Source organism: Euprymna scolopes, chromosome 1 (assembly GCF_053919585.1).
Source record: "Euprymna scolopes isolate OS-2025 chromosome 1, ASM5391958v1, whole genome shotgun sequence".
Taxonomy (NCBI): domain Eukaryota; kingdom Metazoa; phylum Mollusca; class Cephalopoda; order Sepiida; family Sepiolidae; genus Euprymna; species Euprymna scolopes.
Genome location: NC_136482.1, coordinates 192757148 through 192776900, shown reverse-complemented (window position 1 = coordinate 192776900; position 19753 = coordinate 192757148). Strand labels below are relative to the sequence as shown.

The 19753-nt window shown below is 30.4% G+C and overlaps 1 protein-coding gene across 1 annotated transcript in view; it reads left to right on the top strand.

The window, feature by feature from the left end:
- Positions 1 to 290: 290 nt before the first annotated feature.
- The window catches only part of LOC145278625 (serine/threonine-protein kinase Chk2-like), an 85356-nt gene continuing 65893 nt past the window's right edge, over positions 291 to 19753 (top strand). The window contains exon 1 of the mRNA XM_080130675.1: positions 291 to 782. Within this exon, the coding sequence (XP_079986801.1) occupies positions 665 to 782 (118 nt within the window). The 5' untranslated portion in view covers positions 291 to 664. The remainder of the gene's footprint in view (positions 783 to 19753) is intronic.

Here is a 19753-nt window from a genome sequence, read left to right as displayed (position 1 = left end):
CCCCCCCCCATTTTTTCAAGCTAGGAACGTGAGATAATAACATTTTGGCTTACTCATAAAATTTAATTTTCTTATTTAAAAAAAAAAAAATTACTTGATTTACGTGATTTTTGGAATATGACATCTTCATTGCAGGAGGAGTACGTGCACTAGAGATTTTGTGCATTTTTGTTTCCTTAATTAGGAAGAATTTTAAATAAGTACATCATGTTTTTTTTTTTGTTTTTGTTTTTTTTTTACTTTAAAGCCATTCGGACAAAATGTCCAACCATGGGAGACAACTCTTTTGTGTTTATCAACTTTTAATTGACTTGAACGTTCAGGTGATATATAAAAAAAAGAAAAGAAAAACAAATTAAAAAGCAAACTATAAAAATAAAATTTGCATGTTTCACTTTTAGTTGAATTTCAATATATCTTTATGCTATACATAGTTTTAATAATAATAACAAAAATGACTTAATTTTATTTCGGGATTCTTTCTTTCCCCATGGTGTGCAACAGGAAACGAATACGCATGCGTCGTCAACAAAAATTGGATTTTTCATTTTCATTCTTGACGGATAGCTAAACGACCGGCAAGAAGTCGAACGAGTACCTGGTAACTTTCGAAAAGTAAAAAGAACTTAGTTCATCGTGAAAAATCAAAACATTTCAAATCAGTATGGCGACTTTAGCTACCCAGGATATCAGCGATAGTTTTATAAGTGACGAAGAAATGTTGGCGGAACCGTGTGGTTGGTCAAGACTTTTTTCATTGGGATCCGCGTTTAACACATTTGGTGAGCGTGTTTTTTTTTTTTTTTTTTTTTGTAATAAATTGTTTTGTCGCCCCCCCCCTCTAGAATGACATAAGAAATCGACATTCTAACGGTACCTGTCCGGCCTTAAACGGGAATTCTTTTACTTTCATTTTGATTTCATTAAAACAAATTTAATTTTAAGCGCATATTTTACCGTAGCCAAAATAAATAAAGGTGCTAGTTCACTTACTGATCCGATCCACGCTATTTTTTAATCGTATTTCCAAGTTTAATTAAAGTTTTATGATATGTTTTTTTTTTATTCAATTGTAAGGTTAAAGTATAGAATAGGTACAAAACACCCTCCCCTCCCTATGTTAAGAATGGCTTTTTAAATAATAACTTTATTATTTCAGCACGGACCAATAAGTTCACTAGTACCTAAATAAATAAATGAAAGGGTATTTAAAAAAACAAACAAAAAAAGGTACTTGTGCACTTACTGAACCGTGCTGAAATGTTATTTAGAAAGCCATTTTGGGTTTGTATTACTGTACAGTGACACATAGATTCGAAAAAGTTGTCAAAAAACAAATATATAACAAATAAATGTTATCAAAGGCAAGATAAGTTACTTTTCTACCTAACTGAATATATTTTTCGTGTTTTTATTCAATGTAACATGTTTATTCAGCTCGAAAAGCATACAGTGTTTACCGATGTATTGGAAAATTCAAAATGGCGCCCGACACTCTCTTTAACACGGTAAGTTCAGGAAAAGATGTTATAAATAATAAACTAGACAAAATACTGTTAGAAATTCGCTCATTATATGTTACCGTGACATAAGTTGACATATATTCGGTGTTTTTTAATAGTATTATGTCTAGTTTATTATTTATAACACCTTTTCCCAAACTTACCATGTTAAAGAGAGTTTTGGGCGCCATCTTGAATTTTCCAATACATCGGTAAACACTGCATGTTTTTTGAGCTGAATAAACATGTTACATTAAATAAAAACAACAAAAAATGTATCCAGTTAGGTAGAAAAGTAACTTATCTTGCCTTTGATAATATTTATTAGTTATATATTTGTCTTTTGACAACTTTCTCGAATCTGTGTACAGTAATACAACCCCCCCCCCCAAATAGCGTAAAACTTTAACTCGAAAATACTATTTTAAAAGATAGCGTGGTTAAGTGCACAAGCATCCAAACAAATATACAATACTTAAATATCACCAAAGGCAAGATAAGTTACTCTTCTACCTATCTAAATACTGGGAGGACATTACATTTTCGTACGATTAGTGACATTTATTAGCTATGTTTCTTTCTAGTATTTTTGTTTAATTTACGATTTTCGAGCGATCATCGAGGATCAAGATGGCTGCAAAGAAGCCGTCATTTATTTTTCTTTTGTTCTAAATCAACAGACTTGACACTACTTTTTGTTTTCAAGTATTAATAAACGCTTTAAAATAAGTTAAAACACAAAAAAACCTTATCCAGGTAAGTAGAAGAGTAATTTATCTTGCCTTTGGTAACATTTATTTGTTGTATAACTGCTTGCACTCATTGTGCCGTACCCTTTTTTTTAAATAGTATTTTCAAGTTAAATTCAAATTTTATGGTATCCTTCGTTTATTAAATTGTTAGGTGAAAGTACAGAATAGTTATAAAACAAAAAATAGCTTTCTAAATGTTGTTTCATTTATAAAGCTCAATGTAACTACAGAGCATACCCTTTTTATTTGTTGTTCTTGTTGGCTATTGGAAAAAATGGTGCTAGTGCAGAGAGTGATCCGCCGCGCTATTTTTAAAATCATATTTCCAAGTTTAATTAAAGTTTTTTTTTTTTATTATTCAATTGTAAGGTTGAAGTATAGAATAGGTGTCAAAACACTCTCCCCATGTTAAGAATGGCTTTTTAAAAATAATGTTATTATTTACGTCCGGATCATTCTCTGCAGTAAAAAATAAACTCAACTTTAATAATTACTGTCTTGTTTGGTTATTACTTTGACTAAACTTTTATAAATGTTTTTAAAATCTCTGTTGGATGTAAATTTCAAATATTTTAATACACGAAAAATTAAAAAGAAAAATCATAATCGACAGTTTAAATTCTTTCAAATTTCGAACTTGTGATTTTTTTTTTTTTTTAACAATAATTTTGATTTGTTTACAAAAAAAGTGAAATGCACTCTGGTAGATTTAACTTCGTAATTATATTGTTTACATGGGAGTTTGTACAATTTTTTTTTTTTACATAGGAGTCACTACTTATCAAGGCCCAGAGGCCACTCGAGAATACAGGTACAGTAGACAATGAGACACTGACACTATCATAGGAATCGTTAGTATAAATTTGGTAAATTTGATTACTTTGTTTTTCAAATCTAAAATCGACACTTTCATTAAATTTTAATGCAGATTTTTTTTTATTTTTTATTTTGTTGTACAATATTGAGTTAACTTTTTATTCTTATAAACAAAACAAAAAAAAACTTTTGTGAAGGATATTCGAATTTAATATTTCGTGTAGTTATATTTTAATTAGCAAACATTAAATAAAACAAATGATTAAGCGATGAGATAATATTCAGGTTATGTTTCATCTTTAAGTCGGGTGTACTTTCTTTAAAAACAGGGTCATCCCACCCACCAAGTGGTTGATATCCTGGTGCTCATGCAGAGATTTTTTAAAAATAGTATTTTGAAGTTAAATTCAATTTTTACTATGTATTTGTTCATTAAATTGTTAGGTTAAAGTACAGAACGGTTACAAAACACCCTCCCCATGTTAAGAATGTGTTTCTAAATGTTATTTCAGGCACATTGTCTAGTACTCTATTCACATATATTCCATAAACTGAAACTTTAAATAATAATAATAATAATAATAATAATAATAATAATGTGTAATCTTTTTTTAAACTTCAATAATTATTAAAGTTTGTTTTCATCACGCGGAGTAAGAAAAAAAAATGGCTCTGTGTATGATTTTTTTTTTTTTTTTCTAAGTAAAGATATTATAAATATTTTAAAGTTAGTCTGAATATTAATCAACTCATATTTTTAAAATAACAAGTCCGTCTGTGTTTTTCTTTATTTTGAGACTTATCACGTTGGATCAAACCGTGACCATCGTCATATAGCCACGATTAAACCATGCGGCCATGCGGTCCATTTTGTCAACTGTCAACGGTGTTTTTCTTTGTAAAATAACTTTTATTGACACAAATCGAGTAATGCTTTTGCTTTACGCACAATAAACAAAGGTAGTTACAACATTTAAGCGTTTTCGACTCAAGAAAATCCAGTGCTGCAAGTGCACTTATTGATCCGCGATATTTTTTTTTCTTTTAAATTGTATTTTCAAGTTTAATTAAAGTTTTGTGGTTTGTATTACTGTACAGTGTACACATAGATTCGAAAAAGTTGTCAAAAAACAAATATATAACAAATAAATGTTATCAAAGGCAAGCTAAGTTATTTTTCTACCTAACTGGATATATTTTTCGTGTTTTTATTCAATGTAACATGTTTATTCAGCTCGAAAACCATAGTGTTTACCGATGTATTGGAAAATTGAAGATGGCGTCTTACTCTCTCTTTAACACAGTAAGTTTGGGAAAAGGTGTTATAAATGAAAAAACTGGATAAAATACTGTTAAAAGCTCGCTCAATATATGTTACCGTGACATAGGTTGACATATATTCGGCGGGTTTTTAATAGTATTTGTCTAGTTTTTTATTTATAACCTCTTTTCCCAAACTTACGGTGTTAAGGAGTCAGACGCCATCTTGAATTTTCCAATACATCGGTAAACACTGTATGGTTTTCGAGCTGAATAAACATCTTCATTGAATATGGACTGAAAAGAGCTCATAGAGATGTAATTTTAAATATTCAGTTTAGAACGAAGTTATACCTACCTCCGTTGACCCTTACAATATAAAATCTTAGGTGCTTCTTGTTAATATTAGACAGATCGATTTAAAAAAAAATGTTTTTAAGCCAAAACAACAGTACTTACTACTTAAGTGTCATGTCGAAAATAGTAATATATCCAAAAATTACGACATTTCGTTGAGTAAAACAACTATTGTATTTTTAATAATTAATAAAAAAAGTCTATCGCTATCGGCTAAAACCAAACGTCAGTCAGTACAGTGCGAAAAGGGTATTCCTTTGTATTCGCAATCTTCAAGGTGTTTACATATAGGAAAATGCAATTTTCACCCAAAATTACTTTTTACTATAAATAATTTTCTACTCTATGAATTTTCGTAATTTTTTTTAGCATATTACTATTTTCGACATAAGTAAGTTTTTGCTTAAAATAATATTTTTCAAAATCGAACTGTCGACTCTATCTTAACAAGTAAGCACCAAAGTCTATATTTGGTTATTCGGCTATTTTGACCGAGAGCGTTCGAAAAAAAAAAAAAAAAAAAAAAAATTAAATAAAAATGGTTGAAATTACGGCCCTGTTGCAGTTTAAGAAAACTGAAATATGGAGAAGAAAATGGGACATAAGTCATGTTACAGGTGTATCAGAAATTTCGTGAAAATAGTGAATAATTCCACCCCATCTTTCCAAGCTTATAACTCCTCGAAAAATGTAATTCAAGCCCTAATTTTTTTTTCAATTAAAGGAGCAAGGACCAAGGTTTCATAAAAAAAAAAACAACAAAAAAAAAAACAATGTGTTTTTTTTTTTTTAAAAAAAGGTTTTAAACTTCGGACTTTACAGGTAAATTTCTAAAAAACGGTTTTTTTTTTTTTGTTTTAAATTTGAATATATTATTTATTGACCTTTTCTCTTGAATTTGTGATATATAAAACTATTCAACATAAATTATTTACTTTTTAAGAGAAACTTGAAAATGGGGGGGGGGCGTGAATTAAAAAAAAACGTTTGTCTAAAATATTATATTCGGTTTATTGGAAAGAACATAAAATTTTACATTGACCCTGAAAATATCGTAAAAATAGAATCAATAGAAAAATTTTGATAGATTTTTAAAGTTTAAAAATTGAAAAATATTGAGTTCGGAAAATTCATTACTGTTTTAAAAAAAAATATTTCTATTACTTTTAAAACAACTGTAATAGTTTATTTTTGGAAGTATAATCCATAAAGAAAATAAATAACCCACTTTTAACAGAGAAATTACGAGATTTTTATATTTTATTCGCAGTTTCGTGTTAGGGGTGTCAAAAATTCCTACAAAAATGCTGATACACCGGCGGTAATAAGAATGCCACTTGATTGGATAGTGAAACTGGCGTAATTTTATAAATAGAATGAGATATTGATATTGACAATATCAGAAAACAATTTTTATTTAATTTTTATTAAATACAGGAATTAAAAAAAAAAAAAAAGTTTTTTTTTAGCAGTTTAGATCTTTTTTATTGAATCACTTCCGCATAGTTTTCTAAATAACATGACAAAGATAATTAGAAATGATAATGAAACGATATTGAAATTGACAATAAAACACTTTTTTTTTTTTTTACAACCAAATAAAGATGATTAGAAATATTAATGAAGCGATATTGAAACTGACCAATAGTAATTTTTTTTGTCAAACAATTTCATGCATTGCCTGCGGCGTTAATACCTGATTAGCAATTTGTCGACTTCCTTGCATTTTTCGATTTTTTTTTTTTAAATCTAATTAATTTTTTAAAATTTTAAAATAAAGTAAAATATTGGTTCACTATATAAATAGGCAATCGAATTGTTACTCAAATGACTTAACTTTAAAAAAATTCTTTAAAATAATTATTTTTATTATTTTTAGACAAATATTTTAATTATTAAATACTTAGTAATTAAATTCTTTTACAATAATTTAAATTTTTAAATTTTATAGTAATAACTGGAGATCTAATTCATTTTTTTTTAATTTTAAAATAAACTAAAATGTTTCACTTTTAATAGCAAACTGAATTGTGTTACTTAAATATGATTTTAACTTTTTAAAAATTCTGTTACAATAATTATTTTTTTCTATATATTTCAATATCGTTTAATTAATATCATTTCTAATTATCTTTGTCATTTTATTTATAAAATTACAAGGGAGGGATTCAATAAAAAAGATCTAAATTACTAAAAAATCATTTTTTTTTTAAATTCTTGTATTTAATAAAAATTATTTAATAGAAAAAATATTGTTTTCTTTTCTAATATTGTCAATTTCAATATTTCATTTTATTTATAAAATGACGTCAATTTCACTATCCAATCAAGTGGCATTCTTATTACCGGTGTAACAAGACTTATGTCCCATTTTCTTCTTCATATTTTAGTTTCCTTAAACTGTAAAAGGGCTTCTTTTTTTTTTTTTTCTTTTGCGTTGTAAATTTGAAACTTTTTTTTTTTTTTTTTAAATAAATGTTATACATAGAAAAACATTAAAATAAATACTATTTCACAAGAATTTAATATAATTAAACAAATGAACGAATCTAGTCATAACTTCCTTTTCGTTTGCAGTGGTTTTTAATGCAAAATATTTTAGGAAAAAAAAACTGTTTATTTTATTTATTTTATTAGTCGGAAAAACAAAGATTTAGGGGGAAAGAATATTACGTAGGTAAGTGTCCAGTTGCGGCCATTTGTTGGTTATAAAATAAGTAAAAATACTAAAAACTTATTCAAGTAGCTAGAAGAGTAACTCATCTGGGTAATCTTGACTGATTACTTACCATGGGTGTAATTCGGCCCAAGGAAATAGTTTGCTTCGAATTTGAATTAAGAAAGCAAAACATCAAACCGGAAATGAAAATATTAAACGAAACATTTCGTTTTTTATTTTTCCATTTTTCTTGATTTTTTTTTTATAATCGAAATGAAACGAAATCGTCTTATTTTTGTTTCTTTTTACTTTTTGTTTTTCCTTTCTAGGTAAAAGTGCAGTTCAGTATCTTTCCACCCTCAAAAAAATCCTTTTTAATTACTATTAAAGGTTTTCGGGGCGCCGCTGCTCAGCGGCGCCGCTGCTGAAAGCAAAAATGTTTAAAATTTCAGTTTTTAAGATAGGAAGAACTTAGTTTTAAGTGGGGGATCACTTTATATATTTTTTTTACGTAAAATGAGCACCCATTTTATAACCACCATTTTTGGGAGGGTTCTGGTAATTTTTTAAGGGGGTATTTATTTGGTAATTGTTATCTGGTAGGCCAACACAAAACCAATCAACCGGCAAAAAATATGCGCGCTTGCGCGTACAACAATAACCACCACTTATAACAAAGAATTACATTGCATAATATCCGGAAAACTACTTATTTACAGAAAAATTTAAATGCGATATTCGTTTTCAGCACACCCGAAAACCCCTCGAAAACAAGTCTCCCTCCCCTCCCCGAATAAAGGTAGCCATAAAGTAGGTGCTCATTTTACGTTAAATTAATTTAGAAAAGTGATCCCACACTTTTTGAAACTATAATTTGGCAATCCCTGAATTATTAAATTAAAAATTAATCAGTATTTTTTTACGACCTGCCCAGCGCCCACCCCCAACCTCCCCATATTTAGAACGGCTCTCGAGGTTTGTGAGGGTGTTTATTCCAAAAGCCGTTCTTAACATGGGGAGGTTGGGGTGTTTACACTTGGTCACGTCGTAAAAATTTACCAATTAATCATTGCATAAGATGAACAACTTTGACTCTCCGTTGAATTTTTTTGAGAAAGTTTGATTCTAACCATTAAGATGAAGAACCCCGTTTTTTTTTTTTAAATTGATAATGTTCAAATGCTGTGCTACTGCTGTGCTGCGATATTGGTGACTGTATCACCACCACACCACCGACAACGAACCGGGTAAAAACCGTTGGCGTGATAATAATCTCCATTGTTGGCCTACTTTCATTATTATTTACTGACCAGCCAAGTTTGAAAAGTATACGGACCTGTTCCCGCGTTGAATAGAGATGGGGAAGTTGAGTTAGTTCGATGTCATGCGAAACCGTCGAATGCTGGTTGCCCCCCCCCCACACACATACCTTTTTTGTTTTTGTTTACTTAAACTCAGTGTAATGAAATCGCCGAAATCACGGTAATTCTTCAGATTAATCCCTTTGTCCGTAAAAAGAAAATTATATACCTATATATAGCACAAAAACTTTATGCTTATGGTAGTATGGTCCCTGGTTTTAGTAGTTTGGGATAGCAATAGCGTCTTTTGGGTAGAGCCAAGGACCACACTGACATTTAATTTGGGTATAAAAGTTGTTTTCGCTATAAGGAAGAAAAATAGAAGATATACGGACATGTATATTAAAAATGGAAATAAATGAAACTTTAGTGACTAGGTCACCAGGTAGCAAGTGCTACCTAAAACATAAGCAGTCTCTTGTAAATGCAAAAATTGGGAAAAACAAACAAAACATTTTTATACAAGAGATGATATATATTTTTTTCATATTATTAAATGCATGTTTGATAAAGAAAGTAAATAATCATAAGGGTTAGAAACGTGTATGTTAATATGGTGATAATGTGAATGTATAAGTAATATGTATAGAAGTATTTGGCACCGTGGCATTGTGTATGTATGTGCGTTGGTTTATCTTGTTCCTAGTGTGTGGATATATACAAGTGGTAGCTTGTTTCTGTTTTCCTGACTCATTAGTGTGTAAGCGTGTGTCAACAAGATGAAAGATGCTGGTATGCGAGTCACTGAGCCCTTTTCTTTTGCAACTTGTCTCCTTCAGGCCAAAAAGGACACAAAAACGTTAAGTGATATTCTTCGGTACCTTCAGGTAAAGCTGGTTAAGTCTGGAGAAAACGGATTTTATTGACCCGTTCTTGGAATTTCTAAATTCGCAATGGCTTACTGCTTTCACATGTATGTGTTACATTTTGGGTTATTGTCGGTTGGAGAATGTTGAGTTCATTCCTTTCTTTGAAAACTTAGTAGCTTTGTGGGATGAGGAGGAAAGCGAATTCCAATGAACTGGGGAAGGAAAGAGAGTAATTAAAACCATTTTCTTTCTGTGTTCGTTGGAATCGCTTTTCAGTTTCACTATAGGTTAAAAAAACAAAGGACAGTATACCAAGAAGTATGCAAATTCATTCATTATTTTTGTTTAAAAAAAATAAATTACAGATTCCAAAGTTCAATAAGATGTGCCAGAAGAAGATCAGAGGTTACATCAGCCGACACATTTTGAGATTAACATTCAAATAATACAAAAATGTTAAAGTTTGGAATCTGAATGGAATTTTAAATTGAATCCTTTATATCATCTAGGAGAGTAGATTCTTCTCATTCTGTCAGCCATTACTGAGTATGACTAATTGTATGTGTAGGATAGTGAAACTATCAACCGTTGTGGAATGAAGTGTAAAATAAAATGTCTCAAATAAGCAGCACATAAGTTGAACGACAAAGACTTAGGTAGATTTAATATAGAAATGAATACAATGTAGGAGCCAATGTAAATATCAATTTACTTGTCCGACATCCAGTATCATAAAAAACAATCGCAAACATTAATGAGAAACAAATGGCCTCCCTTTATAGTCACTCCTTATTGGTTAAAAATCCTTAAAACCATTTCCTCTCCAAAAATTAAAAAAAAAAAAAAAAAAAAAAAACATGGCTGTTTGTTTACGGTTTCAAATTAGCTATTTTATTTTATAATTATTTTATTTTATAATTATTTTATTTTATAATTATTTTATAATTATTTTATTTTATAATTATTTTATTTTATAATTATTTTATTTTATAATTATTTTATTTTATAATTATTTTATTTTATTTAATTTTATTTTATTTTATTTAATTTTATTTTATTTAATTTTATTTTATTTTATAATTAAAAAAAGTCATGTTGAGAAGAGACTGTTTTTTTTAATTATAGTTTCTTTTTAAAAATAAAAAAAAATGTGCAAGTGAATTGACATCTATTCCTTTATAATTTATGAAAAATTATTCAGTTTCCTGTACACTTGTGCAGGTTGTTTCATGTTTTGGCAACCTTCGTTCGTGTTACCCACTATAAACACTAAGCGACTTGCGTCTATTTTCATTTTTTTCTTAAAATAACTTTTTTTTTTTTTTTTTTTAATGAAGCAATACTGATTTGTACTACGTTTTCTTTCTAAAACTAATAATAAAAAGTTTCCCCTTGATGTAAATACCGACTAATCCTTAAAGCAGCAAAATCCCACTCCTTCACTATAAAGGCCCCTAGATTCTGGAAAACTTTCTACTCTTCTCTCTAACTGATAGACTTTGGGAATCCTCCCTCCCCCGTTTCTTGCTTCCCGATTAATGACGTGCATAAATTTTAATGTAATGTGAACAAACTTTTTGCAGCTCAACTCCCTACATAGTGTCCCTGTAGACATGGTTACATATAATAGTCTCTCACGTGCCAGAAGCAATATGTCTTGTTTGGAGTGAATAATCAAAAGACAAATTTTAAATTGTTAGCTTTTTTATTTCCCTCCCCGTTTCCTGCGTCTTTGGATTATGCTAGCGTACAGAAATTTAAATTTAATCTGAACACATAACTCTGCTCAACTTTCTACATAGTTTCACTGTAAGCATGGTCCCAAACAGTAACCTCTTACGTCCAAGTGGCCATTTGCATTGTTTGGCGTAAATAAGTTTTAAAAAAAAATATGCACACATATTTTCTTATCAACACAAAGGAAATGTAATCGTTTAATATTACGGTTTTATTCACATGACACTTAACAGGATTCATGCGTGTGCGGAGATCAAATCAATTATGTCATTTTATTTTTGCTTATTATTTTACTTGCACAACACCTGGCATTGCCCGGTTGTAAAATATGCTTAAATATGATATTTTAATTTATGCAGATTTCATATTATAGACAATTCTCTATTGATTATTATATTGTACCCAATATATAGTTGTGATTTCAAAAATAAAATTAAAAAAATAACTTGGGTGCCATCAGCTAAAATCAAAACCAAACCATTTAGCACTCTGGCCTTAGTCATTACCGTTTGAGCTACTGTTAAACAGATAAGAAATAGTTAAACATAAATCGACTTTAACGTATAAATGTATGCATTTTTGCATATGTATTCAAGAACACTAAGTCGACTTACGCCAGCCAAATTTCCTTTTTTTTTTTTTTTTCAAGTTTGACTCCTTAGCAGCTATTTTTATTGGCTTATCTATATATATAAAAGCGAAAATGTATGTATGTATGTACGCTTCTCCTCGATGTCCACAAAAGGCTTTTTTCAGAGAAGCGCTCGCTCGCTTCGCAACTTAAAACTTTTTATATCATCTATAAATTGTAATATCTCACACTTAACCACGAAGCTCGTCTGTCTATTTAATTTTATTTTATTGACTTTCAAACGTTAATTATTCCACATTTCCTGCATCGGCACGCGTTACATTCGGTTTTCGGTATAAACAAAAAGCGAAACTCGACACTAATCGCAGGCCCAGAGCCAGTGGTCTCTAGAGAGCTAAGTAACGTTTGTTCAATGTCGACTTCGTCATATCAGACGGTAGCTTTCATTTCGAGACGAGACACTCCCCTCTAATAAACAGGGAGCTGGTTTTCCCCGAACTTAGTTAAAAACAAACAAACCGATTTATTTATTTAAAAACTGTCCCGCACAAAATCGTAACTGCTGAATACCTATCGCCGTCACGTCAATCAAAAACGCGCACCTGTTTTTTTTTTTTTCACACTTTACTATTTTCCAACTGCGCGTCGTCAAGGCTTCGTTTTTTTTTTTCACGGGCACCTGTTTTTTTTTGTTTTTTTTCACACACACCTACAAACACCCGGGCAACGCCGGGTACCCCTCGCTAGTATATATATAAAACAACGGTTTACAAGAAATGTGATCATTTAACCCACCTCGTGCCAAGGAGGAGATGCACTTTGAAAAACATAGTGAATTTTATATTTTAGATTTCTTTAATATTTTATTTCATCTATAACCAGGCAACATTGGGCAAATAATGCTAGTTATAAATAAGTAGGGGCTATGACAACAGCATATTCTTTTCATTGTTTTGACTCTTGAGTATATATCCGTTGATATCTTGTATGTTTTTATATAGAGTGATGTGGTTCTCGGTTGATTAACTGCGTTGGATATATACTCGAGTGTCAAAACAATAAGAATATTCTGTTGTCATAGCCCTAGTTATAAGTTGCATTTAACAATACAAACCATAATAATTTAATTTTGTGATAAGAAGCTATTCATGTTTGTCGCCTTTTTTTTTTTTTTTTTTTTAAATAGAATTAAAAATGTTTTAGTTTTTCCTTATTTTTGATTTCAATAAATATTTAATAATAAATAAAATAAAAATTCAGTGTTCATCATCGTTGTGTCCAGGTGGGGAAAAACACATGCGCATGTGATCTTGCTCATAGTTTTATATCAATAAAATGCGACAAGTACCATAGAGCCTGAAAAATACTGTCATATATTTAATCTATATAATTATGAGGCTTTTTGGACCTTACTTGCTTGAATTTTGTCTTCGATGATGGGGCAATTCCATCTTTTAAAAAAGAGATGCCAAATGAAATTATATATATATATATATATATATATATATATATATATGCGTATGGACGTGGCTAAGAAATGAGGATGGACACTTGTGTGTTTTGGTTTCAATTCTAGCTAATGTTTCTGGCTTTTAGCCTTCATCAGCAACACGTATACTTTTATGCATGTAAGATAATATTTAATAATAAAAATAAATATGTCCCATAAAAAATAAGGGCAATCTCATACATATCTAATATATATCTATGAATAACACTAATAGCTTATAGCTCTTAAAAGAACCGCTAAGGTAGCGGGGGAAATTAAATAAATTTCAAATTTGTTAATCTCACTAAAAAAAAATGCCAATAACAAATCGTACATATATATTTTTAGTTTTCATCTCCATGCTATATATTAGGTTAAATATAATAATTGATAGAGAATTGACTCTGTAATAATAAATACTTAATTTGCATGAATTAAAACATGTTTAAACATATTTTATGACTGGACAACGTCGGGGTGGGGGCTGCAAGTTAATAATGAACAAACAATGAATTTTTTTTTTTTTTTTTTTTTTTTTTTTTCATCGTTGGGAAATGCATATGTGATCATGTCTCATAGTTTTATTGATAGATAAAAAATGACAAGTATGTATCGTAGAACCGTATTACGCTAAGTGTTAGCCTGACCTACTATTATATAGTACAAGGAGAATCTCCATCACACGATTGATATAGTTAGTTCCACAAACAGAACAGTTTTACACAACTTTTTATGTTCTCATACAGGGTTCTGCAGACAAATTTATCCTTAGTTGACCTTTGACAATTAAATATTTGCAGTTACTTACCAAACTTACATGATTTTTGGAATATATCTTCATTCTGTGATTGGTACATACATCATAAAGATTTCTTTTTTTTTCTTTTAAGTGTAATTCAAAATATACACTTAATTTTATGTTCAGATTTGAATGTATAAACATTAGAACAGCCTTTTTTTAACAGCCTTCATTAAAAAATAAAAACAAGTGAAGTGTTCTTCGTGCTCCGTGAGTGCACAGTGAACGAGGTATAAAAAAAAAATGACTCAGTTCAGCCCCCCCCTCCTCATTTAGCCCCCAAAGTCCCCAGAGGACGTCAAATCCTGATGAAAATGAAAAACAGTGCATTTTTAAGCCTTAACATATGTAAATTTGAGTTCTGCACCATGCAAAAATAGAAATGAGTAAGTCCATTTGCCTCCCAAAATCCCAAAGGCCTTAAACATATTTAAATTTGAGTTCAGCACCATGCAAAACTGCTAAATAGACACACACAGAAAATTTTGGACAGATGTGGTAAAATAGTCCCAAGAATGGGGTTTTTATTAGCCCTAAAAGAGCCCCTGGGGCACACCAAAAAGTTATCGCAAAGTATAGACAAACAAAATTATATAGAAATCACTTAGTTACAACTTTTCAGAAAGTTTTATCCAAGGCATCAATTTTTTTTTTTTTTTTTTTTTTTTAATAAGCACAAAAGTGTCAATTTTAACCATTTTAACCCGAAAGGCACAGGAAAATCCGATGTTACTTTTTACTTGTATCATGTTTAATGTTTGTACAAAATTTTTAAAAATTCAAAGGCGTAGTTGAGAAAAGTGGACAGATGAACGGACAAGGGTGAATTTACAGGTTCACCCTCTTTTTGGTTCCCCAACAAAAAGAGTATATTGTTCTATTAAACTTTTCTTGAATAATTTGACTTTGCTTGTTTTATTAAAAAAAACAAAAACAAATAAAGGTTGAAAAGACTTTTTTTTTTTTTCCTCAGTAATAAGCTTTGGAAGATTGTCATAAAAAAAAAGTCACCAACAGATAAGCGTTTTATTATTTTTAGTCACCACTTGGGAAAACTACTAGTGAATACAACTGTTTCACTCGCAACATAAAGATCTAGATCACCACAAATGATCTTGTATCATAGCTATGATTCAGAGTTATTCCAAAAGTGATGAATTGGTGATTTTGACAGTTTTGATCACGAGGAACTAATCTTATCTGATATAGGACTTCTCATATCCTATGTGTTCTTCGAAGGCAAACTACAGAGCATAACAGTTAAACCATATTCTTCATCTCTGAAGAATAAAAGCAACTTCTTCAATCTTTTTCCATGTTAATAAATAATAAATTAATAAATAATAGCATTATTTTGAATTAATAAAATAAATAGCATTATTTTAAATTAACAAAACGTCCTCAACTTTTGAGCGATTATGAAATTGGCTTCGGTTTACTTTTGATCTGTAGCATCAAAAAGCGAATACTCGCAGCGTAAGATTTTGAATATCGTTGGTATATAACATCATTGTTGCTTGGTTGTAGTGGGCAACTTCCTTTCTGGTTTGCCCAATTAAAGAGCATCTCTTAAGTGAGTTGACCACTTATTTTATGGCCAGGCAAACTGCAAGTATGCTATATATTTGATATATCATATGTTATGTCATATATTTGATATATCATATGTTATGTCATATGTTTGATATGATCTTCATGTAATATTTTTTAATATTCTTTGTAAATATTTTATTTTTTAGTCAAATAATAAATCTTTTAATAAAAAATGCAGAAATTTTTTTTTTTATCTTGTATTAATACAAGATAAAAAAAAAAAATTTCTAAATTTATTTTAATTGTGACAGTTTTTTTTTTTTTCTCTAAATTCTGTTCGATCATAAGATGAATGTTTTATCTGTAATTTGCTGGCATTATTGCATGACAGATGATGTAAACATACATTAATGTTTCTTGATTACAATAATGAAAGCCCAACCTTAAAATGAGTAATGTTGATTATTTAAAGCTTAAATAATTTTTTTTTTTTTTTTTTTTTCAGAATTGCCTCAAATTAAGTAATTTAATATTAATGTGGTGTCGGCAATGAATTGGTGCTTTGTGCATGAATATTTATTAACCAAACAAGGAGTTGAAAAATTTTTATTTTTTATTTTTTTTTCAAAGTTCCAGAATGGAATTTTGAAATAGTTTACTAGTTTAATGATTAGTCTTTAGATATTCTAGGGCTACTGGCCTAGTCTCTCCTGCCTTATATGGTATATATGATTGGAGATTACAGTTAGGATATCTGCAGTAGAATGGACTTGCCTAAATCCATACTGTGGATTGGAAAGAAGTTTATTATCTATGAAATGGACTAGTGCTTTATTGATTAAGGGCTCAAAGATTTTAGCGAAGAGAGGGAGAACGATAATTTAGTGGGTTAGTTTTTTTTTCACCAGTATTTTTAAAATTTGTACAATAGAAGCAGTTTTCCAGAATCAGAAAGCAAAATTCGGGTACCAACAATATGAATTTAGGCAAGCCTATTATACAGCAGATATTCTAACTATAATCTCTAAATATATATACCATAACTGGACAAAGCAGGGGAAAGTAGAGCAGTAGCCCCAGATATATCTAAGGCTTTTGACAGGGTTTGGCACAATGGTCTTCTCAGAAAAATCAGATCTTATGGTATATCTGGACAAATACTTAACATAATTAAGTCCTTCTTAGATAAGAGAAAAATCCAGGTTGTCCTCTACGATCGTACATCTAAACAATATGATGTAAATGCGAGTGTACCTTAGGGGTGTATCCTTGGACCTTTATTATTCCTAATATTCATAAACGACCTCCCTGATAAAATTGTCTCTGAGATGAGTATATTTGCTGATGACACCATTCTCTATAAAAGAGACGAGGGGAAAACAAATGAACACATATCTAAAGAAATGGAACAAACACTAGAGGAAGACCTCCAATCTGTGGTGGAATGGGGACAAAAATGGTCACATTCAATGCTGCCAAGATTAAGCTTGTTTCCTTCAATAATTACAAGAAACCTCCTCAACCACTAATAACTATGGCTAAAAATACATTACCTGAAAGTACTTCTTTCAAATTCCTCAGCTTAAGGTTCACAGGGAACATGAGTTGGAACAGATACGTTGAGAGCATTACCAGGGCCGCTGCAAGAAAGGTGGGCTCTCTCTTCCGTGCTAGAAAGTTACTTACGCCTGAAAGTAGCCTGTACCTATACAATGCCACCATTTGCTCATGTATGGAGTATTGTTGTCACATTTGGTCCGCTACTAGTCTCTTACTCCTGGACAGGGTTCAAAAGAAAGCTGCCAACCTGATACGTCCAGAACTGCCATCTAGGCTTCAGTCTCTGTCCCATCAACAAAATGTTGCATCCCTTTGCTTGTTTTACAAGTATTTTAATGGTGGATGCTCCGAACTACAAGCCCTTGTACCCCCTCAATGTAAATACCCCCAACAAACCCGACAGGCAGCAAAATTCCACCCCTATACAGTAGCGATCTTTAGATGTAAGAAGATTTTTTTCTCTTAGTTTTTTTCCCCAGAACTGCTAGACTTTGGAACGCCCTTCCGGGTTCCTTCTTCCCCAACTGTACTGATATGCAGAAGTTCAAGTGTAATATAAAGACATCTTGCTGCTCAACTCCCTGCATAGCAATCCTGCAACTTATTGTCCCGATAGTAGCCCTCTACATCAAAATGGCACTGTGCTTTGTTCCAGATGAAAATGGAATTAGAAAAAAGATAAATCAGTCTTTTCTTTAATTTTTTTTTTTCTTTTTTTTTTTTTTTAATTACATTTTCACCCCAAACAAGGTACATTGCCACTTTGGTATAGGGGGCTACTATCAGGGGCAGCAACTGCTGGGGCACTGTTGGGATTTGGGCAGCAAGATGTCGGTTCACGTTACACTTGAACTTCTGCATGTCAGTACAGTTAGGGAAGCAGGGACCTGGAATGGAATTCCAGAGTCTAGCGGTTCTGCGGAAGAAACTACTGTATTTTAAAATACTTGTAGAACAGGCAGAGGGATGCAACGTTTTGTCGATGGGACAGAGGCTGAAGTTTAGATGCCAGTTGAGGGCCTATCAGATTGGCGACTCTCTTGAACCTTGTCTAGGAGCGAGAGACTAGCAGCAGATGCACCAGCCCAAATGTGACAACAATACTCCATACATGGGCGTGTGGTGGCCTTATAGAGGTACAGGATACTTTCAGGTGTCAGTAGTTTTCTAGCACGGTAGAGAGAGCCTACCTTTCTTGCAGCGGCCCCTGGCAATGCCTTCAATGTAATTGTTCCAACTCACGTTTCTTGTGAATGTTAGGCCAAGCAGTTTGAAAGATGTACTCTCAGACAGGGAGTCACTGGCCATTGCTATTGGTGGTAGAGAAGGTTTCTTGTAATTATTGAAGGAAACCAGTTTAGTCTTGGCAACATTGAATGTGAACATCCATTCTTGGAGGTCATCCTCTAGTGTTTTTGCCATTTCTTTAGTTATGTGTTCATTAAGAACAAATGAAAGACATAATAAAACTGCAATTTACGATAAAATTGATTTTTACTTTGAATTAATTCAATCATTGGTTTCTAACTTTTGGTGAGGATTCTTTTTTCAGAATGACAAATAAGTATATGATGGTCATTTTATTTGAAATGAGATTTTCAATTGTGACTAATACTATAGTATCACCAATAAAACTGATCATCTTGTTTGTGTTAACTAATTAAATGTTTTAGGTGGTGGAAGGAGGGGAATAGAGTGGGTAACAAAAGGAGAGTAAAATGATGGCATAAATAAACGACATACAAGAAAGATTATTTATTTTTCTAGTTTGTAAATGTACATTTATTTTTCTAGTTTGTAAATGTACATTAATTTTTCTAGTTTGTAAATGTACATTAATTTTTCTAGTTTGTAAATGTATATTTATTTTTCTAGTTTGTAAATGTACATTTATTTTTCTAGTTTGTAAATGTACATTTATTTTTCTAGTTTGTAAATGTATATTTATTTTTCTAGTTTGTAAATGTACATTTATTTTTCTAGTTTGTAAATGTACATTTATTTTTCTAGTTTGTAAATGTACATTTATTTTTCTAGTTTGTAAATGTACATTTATTTTTCTAGTTTGTAAATGTACATTTATTTTTCTAGTTTGTAAATGTACATTTATTTTTCTAGTTTGTAAATGTACATTTATTTTTCTAGTTTGTAAATGTACATTTATTTTTCTAGTTTGTAAATGTACATTTATTTTTCTAGTTTGTAAATGTACATTTATTTTTCTAGTTTGTAAATGTATATTTTTCTAGTTTGTAAATGTACATTTTTCTAGTTTGTAAATGTACATTTTTCTAGTTTGTAAATGTACATTTATTTTTCTAGTTTGTAAATGTACATTTATTTTTCTAGTTTGTAAATGTACATTTATTTTTCTAGTTTGTAAATGTATATTTTTCTAGTTTGTAAATGTATATTTTTCTAGTTTGTAAATGTACATTTTTCTAGTTTGTAAATGTACATTTATTTTTCTAGTTTGTAAATGTACATTTATTTTTCTAGTTTGTAAATGTATATTTATTTTTCTAGT